This window comes from Gobius niger (genome assembly GCF_951799975.1).
Source record: "Gobius niger genome assembly, chromosome: 17".
Taxonomy (NCBI): domain Eukaryota; kingdom Metazoa; phylum Chordata; class Actinopteri; order Gobiiformes; family Gobiidae; genus Gobius; species Gobius niger.
Genome location: NC_136868.1, coordinates 4645748 through 4653836, shown reverse-complemented (window position 1 = coordinate 4653836; position 8089 = coordinate 4645748). Strand labels below are relative to the sequence as shown.

The 8089-nt window shown below is 42.9% G+C and overlaps 1 protein-coding gene across 1 annotated transcript; it reads right to left on the bottom strand.

The window, feature by feature from the left end:
• Positions 1-5806: 5806 nt before the first annotated feature.
• arl11 (ADP-ribosylation factor-like 11) lies at positions 5807-6450 on the bottom strand (the record flags this gene model as incomplete). The annotated part of the gene is made up of 1 exon (XM_079575021.1): positions 5807-6450. One exon carries the CDS (start codon positions 6448-6450, stop codon positions 5932-5934), a length of 519 nt encoding a protein of 172 aa, XP_079431147.1. The 3' UTR covers positions 5807-5931.
• Positions 6451-8089: the final 1639 nt, after the last annotated feature.

The window sequence follows — 8089 nt, the reverse complement described above, 5'->3', positions numbered from 1 at the left end:
GAAGCCAACTGTGGGGGGTGTCTGGGGGTGTTTTTGATAAGGAAATAGCATAACAACATGGCTAAAAGCTCCAAAAAGTTGATTTTGCATGATATAGGGCGTTAAAGGGAAACAGTTTTCCATCAACTGTACTGGGTTGTTTTAGTGCTGTCAATGTAAGAAGCTTCGTCAGGGTTTTTTTTTTTTAGCAGTAGGCTGAAAATACTGTTATTACAACCCATACGATGATTGAAACATATGAATGACACAGGAACACAGGTTAAGGATGATCAAACTTTCAATTTACCTGATTGCTTGTTTCTTTGTTTTATTTTCTTCAGTTTGCTTACACTTATATTGCAACAAAGAGTTGAGCATGAAAGATGAAACCTTTAACTACCCGTGCCCTTCAGCAATAGAAAGCTGCAGACCTCGAGCCAAGATGGTCCGTCGTGATAGTGCGCCCTCAGGCATTAAAAAGCTTCAAATTTGACTTCCTGACACCCGATGAAAGCTGTTTATGATCAGAATATCCTGCATCTAAGGTTGAATCTAAGATAATTTCCAGATAATTCCACAGACTATCCTTAAACTCTCCTTAAACTTTTCCTCAGTCTGAGAAGCAGAAGCGGGCCTCCTTTCAAGTGATGGGATTCAAAGTCCGGAACGATTACTTTATACTCACCTTATCTAAGACTTGATCACTAACAGGCACACCTTTTTATTTATTATCCAAGGACAGATATTTACCCTCTGAAAAACATGTGTTGTCTGCCTTGCTGTTGCGCTGATTCTTAAACTCGTTCATGGTTAATCTGTACAAAATTCAACCTGGACAGACTTAAAACAGACAAAAGCATCGATTAGAAAGATTTATTGACACATACTGTATGCGTTTGGCAATCAGACCCCGGCAGTAGTCATCGATATATGGAGTTTTTATGGATGGGTAGGTTAGCGTGAGGGACATCTTCCCCCTGAGCCTGGGCCTCGGTGGTAGTATCGGAGACCAGTGAAGGATGTAGGAGGGTGATGCCGTGGTGGGTCCCAGCACAACTGGGAATCGGACGAGCCATGACGAAGGTGTGGCACTGCGATCAGATAGGTGATGCTGAAATTATTCTTCCAGGTTGAATTCATGCCCAGGCTTAATTTGAATGAAAAAAAGAGAAGATACGCCTCTTTTCTTAAAGGTTCTCCAGCTTAGACGGAAGTTCTTTAGCCATCACCTTTTTTAGTTTGTTCTAGCATTGCACGTGTTTGGCGCTTTACCAACTGAGTCTAATGATCGTTTTCGTTTTTGAATCCAGCAGGAGGAGGTTAACCAATCTCTATACCACCCAAGATTTTTTGTTTTTCCATAAAATTGTCTAGCACCGGTTTCACCTGTCAGAATTTCTACCTTGATTTGAGATCCAAGAATTTTAGGAAATTCACTTCTGTCCCAATCCTCAAAAAAAAAAAAAAAAGGTTAGCCAAGTTCCTGCCCCCATTACATCAGTTACAGCCCAGAGACGACAGAGATGAATGGAATATATTTGGCCACCTCTGTGCTCGCTGCTGGAGTCCCCCAGAACCACCTCGGGCACAGGCTAAACTCAGGCAGTGCGGCTGATGCAAGCGGCAGAGTGGTTATCATTACGGCAGTGACATTCCCCAGCTCTCAAAGTCAATGTGAGGAGTGTCTCTGACTAATGGCCTCAGCGCAGTGGCAGGAGTTTAGCTTCTGTCACTTGTCGTAACAATGTTAATGGGGCCGAGACCGAGAGACACTTTGACAACATAATCTTACTCTTCACCACTCGTTTAGGAGGAGGTTTCTATGACTGCACACTAAGTTTACACAATATTTCACCACGTTATCCGAGAGCAGAGGGTGATTTTAAAGGAATTGACAGTATTTTTCTGTTCTTATTTGTCTAATAATGTCCCTCAAAATCCGAGGCTCTGTGATGGAGGGCTGGTTTTGACTCCCGGGCCTGACGTTGCCCACCCCTGTTCTAGATTCATGCACTCGTTATGAACACATCCTAACAAAGCATAAACAGATGCCACTTTCAGAAGTTTTATAAGATAATCCTTCATTGATCTCACGATGGAGAAATTAGAAATATTAGACCAGACTATAAAAAGTAGAATATCGAGGTGCAAGGTTTACAGTCCTAGTGCAGGTCGTCAGTAAGTGACGCTGGTACAGGGAATAAAATGGCGCTGATACAGAGATTATTGCCAGTAGTTTTGGAAAGGAGTTTTTGCACATGTTTCTTTACAGTCTTGTTGTTCAGTCTGACAGCAGTGGGGATGAAGGACCTGCTCCTTCTTGCACTGAGGGTGCCTCAGTCTTCCACTGAAAGAGCTGCTCAGCTGCTCTACAGTCCCGTGCAGTGGGTGGGAGGTGTTGTCCATGATGGAGGTGAGCTTGGTTAACACCCTCCTGTCCCTCACCTCCTCCACAGAGTCCCGGGGGCAGCCCAGGACAGAGGTGGCCCTCCTGACCAGCTTGTTCAGTCTGGTCTTGTCCCGCCCTGTGCTGCCCGGGGCCCAGCACACGGCAGCGTAGTGGAGAGCAGAGGCGACCACAGAGTCATACAAAGTCCTGAGCAGAAGGACCTCAATCTCCTCAGAAGGTGGAGGTGACTTTGGCCCTTCTTGTTGGTGTTGTGGGACCAGTCCAGTCTATTGTTGAGGTGAACACCCAGGTACTAGAGACTGTCCACCACCTCGATGTCCTCCCCCTGGATGTTCAGCGGTGTGTGCGGTAGTGTCTTCCTCCTGAAGTCAATCACCATCTCCTTCGTCTTACTGGTGTTCAAGCACAGGTGTTTGCCTCACACCAGTCCAGAAAGTCGACCGGTACTCCAGGTCGTTCCCCTCAGATACACAGCCCACAATGGTGATGTCGTCGGAGAACTCCTGTAGATGACAGCTGTCCGTGTTGTATGTGAAGTCCAATGTGTAGATGGTGAAGAGAAACAGTGAAATCAGTTTTCCTATTGTTGGTGTAGTTTTGGTCCCGATATAAAACTTGTTTAGAAAAATATATGCTTACAGTCTTTGTTTAAAATTGTACAGTATTGCAATTAAACTGCCGCTGGAGATTTTAAATATAGTCAACTGGACCGAGATGGTTGATTTGAGGACGCCCCTCCCACACCATGAATGGTTTTGATGCAGATGGGAGATTGGCTGAGAACCAAAAGTCCATGTCCCCAAAGAACGAGGTCATTGCTTCCTACCTCAATACACTGAATGACCAGATTATTCCATCCATGGCCTTTTTTTCCCCGTTCCCCTGATGGCCCTGCCCATGTTCTAAGATGACAATTCCAGGATTCATCGGGCTCGCATTATGCAAGAGCGGTTCAAGGGAGCATGAAACGTTATTTTCACACATGGATTGGCCACCACTGAGTCCAGGCCTTGACCCCCGTTCAGGATCTTCTGGTGATCTTGGTGCGGCACTGGATGGAGATACACTTTGCGGGAGACAAATTACTTAAAAAACTCCACTCCACTCAAAGCATGTTTAAAAGCTCTAAAGTGTTGCAAGATATGGGCCATTACACAGTTTGTAAGCAGTGGTGCAGTATAGGTTGTGCTGTAGCTCCAGACTTACTAAAAATAAATATGAATGCATATAAATGTGCGCATACATCGAGGGGTCACTGCACTCTCCAAGTTTCCGCCTCTCGACTGCACACTGTTTTTGTGAGTATTACCAGTAAATATTTGGAGTGGGCGCTGTGTGTGTGTGTGTGTGTATATGTTTTTTTTCTTCCTTTTTTTGGACAGAATACAATCGATATGTTGTGTTAGGCCTTCCACTATTATCTGGAGGCTACAGTTTACATCTGTAGAGCCGCTGCAATCCCCAAAGGCCCCGTGAACTACAGCCGGTCTGCAGATAGTCATCTCAGCCAGGAGCAGCCGCCAGCACCGCCATGTTTTATTCATTCATGTGTGAGTTACAGTGTGCGCTCCTGTGGCCCGGCCCGACAGAGCAGTGCTTCACAGATTAAATCTATGTGTGTGTGTGTGTGTGTGTGTGTGTGTGTGTGTGTGTGTGTGTGTGTGTGTGTGTGTGTGTGTGTGTGTGTTTGTGTGTGTGTGTGTGTGTGTGTGTTTGTGTGTGTGCGCGTTGAAGTCCTACAAACTCCAAAGAGATATTCCAGCTCTCAGAGTTTGTTGTGGAAGAGAATACGTTGAATGTAGCTGGTTTGCAGCATGAAAAGCAGCCATTGTTTTCCATTTTGTGAAGTCTGTGATCGGAATTCAAGTTAGTCTAAGGAGTGATTAAAGTGATCATTATTATTAAAGGTGCATTATCCAACCTTTATGCAAAATAAGAGTTGATGTCTGTGCACATTTGACCTCGCAGTGACCCGGCGGCTGTATGAGTGGTCAGCACGGCACCTTCACTTGGCGGCACCAAGGTCTTTGCCCCTGGTTTTGGGGTATATAACTTATAAACTTATATGTGCCTCACAACTCGAAGGTCCCGGGTTCAATTCCCAGTTCAAATGGAGTTTGTAGGACTGGACGGGGCCTTTCTGTGTGGAGTTCGCATTTCTCCCCTTGTCTGGTTAGTGGTAAAAACATGTGCAATAGGTTAATCCTCCAGCCAGGTGTTTCTGACCACCAGCCTGGCTCCACAACATGGAGATGGGCCCCTGGGCACCGGCCCACGCTGGCAGGTCACTGCTCCTACAGGTCACCCAGCGACATTGAGGAGGGGTCGAATGCAGAGAACAAATGTAATAAATTATAAGATAACGTAACTGTCATTTGGAAATAAGCAAATGGCCTCATCTTCACCAGGTGTTTGATGACATGTTTGGATGGGGAAATTGTAACTACATTTTTGACACGTTATGGTGACCAGTGGTCATTTTGACATTCAACATATTTGAATTTAGTTTTAGTCTTTTGACGAAAATTTCATTTAGTTTTTGTCTAGTTTTAGCCAACTAAACTTGTAAATGTATGTAAATCTAGGATTAATTTAGTAAATAATATTTGATATATTTAATAAAGTTCCACGGCTTCGTGTTTCTTCCCCCACATGTGCAAAGCTCAGAGCTGAACCTTTGGCAGTGAATTTATGAAATTTTAATGATACGGATGTTTTGATGATTTGTGTCATTTCTATACAATTTTTAGTTGACAAAAATATCTGGACATTTTAGACAGTTTTGGTCTCATAAACAACTTTTAATTTAGTTTTAGTCAGCAAAAAATATTACTAAAATTATGACAAAGCATTTCAGTGACATCTTTCAGTTATTTATTTAATGCCCATACATTTACACCTGGCTCTATCCATTACTAAAGAGTCCATTATTTTCAAAATATAATGTCTTCTTATACAAACCATATCTCAAAATGTATTTTTTAATACTCTATTCACCATTTTTGCGTTTATCCAAATAAAAGACCCAGTGAGCCTTGAGGTCGTGCACATCATCCATCTCGAAATATTGAAATACTTGATATTTTGATGTTGTACAGGCCAGGGCAAGTGAAATATCTGCTATTCAACATTTCCTTTCCTCAGAAAATCCAAGGCGTTATTCATGCTTGTAATATTTAAGTTTTCAAAGAGTTAAATGAGCAGTCTTTTTTTATCAGGAGACAAGGTGGTGATTTTGCATGGTGATGTACAGTACTTGGATTTAAATTTAATACTGTCATAATTCAGCAGTTATACAGCACAGATACAACATTAGAAGCAAAGGAAGCTATAACAAGAAAAATATACACAGTCATTTACCTTGATATAGAGATTGGAGATATAATTATAGTACAGTACAGTACACTGGATGTTTTGCATGTCCACAAGTATGGAAATCCAGTATGGAAAACCTGTGGATTTTTCTTGTTTTTTCCAACACACACGCCACACGCAAGCAGTACAACATTAACATCTTATAATATCGTAAGTCCACAGTGTCCTCAGCTCTTCTTGATCATCTTGTTGACAGAGGTAAAAGCCTGGTTGAGTCCCAGTCCCCTGTGAGCGGAGCAGGCCTGGATCTCCCAGCGCCGGTCCAGCAGTGCGGGCAGGTTCAGCTGGTTCGAGATCTCCCTGATGGTCATCGAATTGGGCATGTCCTTTTTATTTGCCAAAACCATGAGCGGCAACCCTTCCACTTTGTCCTCCGTCAAAAAGCGCTTCAGAGCTTTGGCCGCCTCCGGTAACCTCTCCTTATCCGTGCTGTCCACCACGAAAACCAAGGCCTGAACATCATCCAGGTAGTATTTCCAGTTCTGCCGCAAAGTCTTCTGCCCGCCAACGTCCCATAAGGTGAGGCTGTTCTTCTTGTCCAAGTCCAGAGTCCCGACGTTGAAGCCGATGGTGGGGGAGGTCTCCATGGCCTGTCCCGTGAGGAGGCGGGACAGCAGCGTGGTCTTTCCGGATGAATCCAGGCCCATGATTAGGACTTGCGGAGTCCGAGAGCTGTGGCCTCCCATGGTTCCTGCGGTGAGTGGCTGTCAGCGGGGAAAGCAGGAGTGAAGGAGCGGGTCATGTGACGGAGGCAGGGAGGAGCCGGCCAATCGGAGCGCAGCGTCGGCACCTGAAAGACAGGTCGGGACACATTCTGCTCTCGCTCAGGACAACACACACAAACATGCAGGGACTCACCCACATGTCACATGACACACATGGTTAATAACACTTTTTCATGACTCAGCAGGAATTCATCCATTCAATCTAACCTGCTGTGTTTCCTTGTTTGTTTTATTTAGGTCACCATTAGCAACTAACTGTACTTCACTTCAGTGCTGGCTCAGTTTAAATAAAACCAGAGGACACTGGTTCAACTCATCTCTGTCAACATTTGTTGTGCTGACAGTAACAAAAGCAAGCTGGAAACCATAGAGAACAGATGAACAGAGGAGCAAAAATGGTAATACTGGGAAAAAAGGCAATTTTATCTTAGATAAATGAGTTAAACATTTGCTTGAATAAAGACTGATTCGTGCTGATTTTGAGCTGGTTTGGACTTGCCAATGAAACATGCATTACTTGCTTAAAGGTGCACTATGTAACTTTTTATGTGGAAAACAGACTTGATATTTGCATGTATTTGACCTTTTAGTGACTCGGTGGCGTTATGGGTGCAGCATGGCACCTTTGCTTTCTCTCACAGTGGCCTTTTTGACGCTCCAGAATCAATTGTTTTTAGTTTCTGGTCTGTTTCTGGTACGAACCCCTAAAAACAATTGATCCTGGAGCATCATCAAAGGAAAGCAAAGGTGCCATGCTGCACCCATAACGCCACCGAGTCATTTAAAGGTCAAATGTGTGCAAATATTGAGATTTTTTTTTTTCACCTAAAAAGTTGCATAGTGCATCTTCAATATTAGAAAGAAATTAACAATTTATACAAGACAAAAAACACCTGAAATTAGACTAAAAAATCAAAAGCAATAAAATCGTTCCTGATCTGTTGGCAAAAAGACCAATCCTGCTCAAAACAAGTACAAATTCCATGTGTTTAAAGTCAGTTTTATGTTTTCATGAGAAGATGGCAATTTTAGTATTTAGAATACTTTTCAAAATTCCCTTTAGTACTGGATGTACATTTTAATTATGACTTACTATATCACTATTATTTCCATTTGAGATATTTTAAAGTCGTTATATGCAATACCAGCACTGAGGACGGCACACCTGTGCTTGAAGACCAATCAAACTCGATAACGCCGGAAACAGCAGCGCCCCCTGGTGCCCAACTTGAATAGCCATTTTCTTAGCATTTAGGGTTTTTCTTATCTTACACAGAATATTGCAAGATCTACAAGCTGATACAGTGCCTCTCGAAAGTATTCATACACCTTGGACTTTTGCACATTTTGTCATGTTTACAACCCTAAACATGAAGATTTTATTTTTATTTTTTTACTGAACGTTCACACACAAGTAACAGACAACTGTGAAGTGAAAGCAAAATGATACATGATTCTGTTATTTTTCAAAAAATAGAAAAGTGAAAAGTGGGGCGTGCATAAGTATTCATACAGCATTTTCTGAGTGCATTAAATTGCCTTTATAACATTCCTAATGACTCCAGAATGTTCACACCTTGGCCTAACCATTAAATAGAGT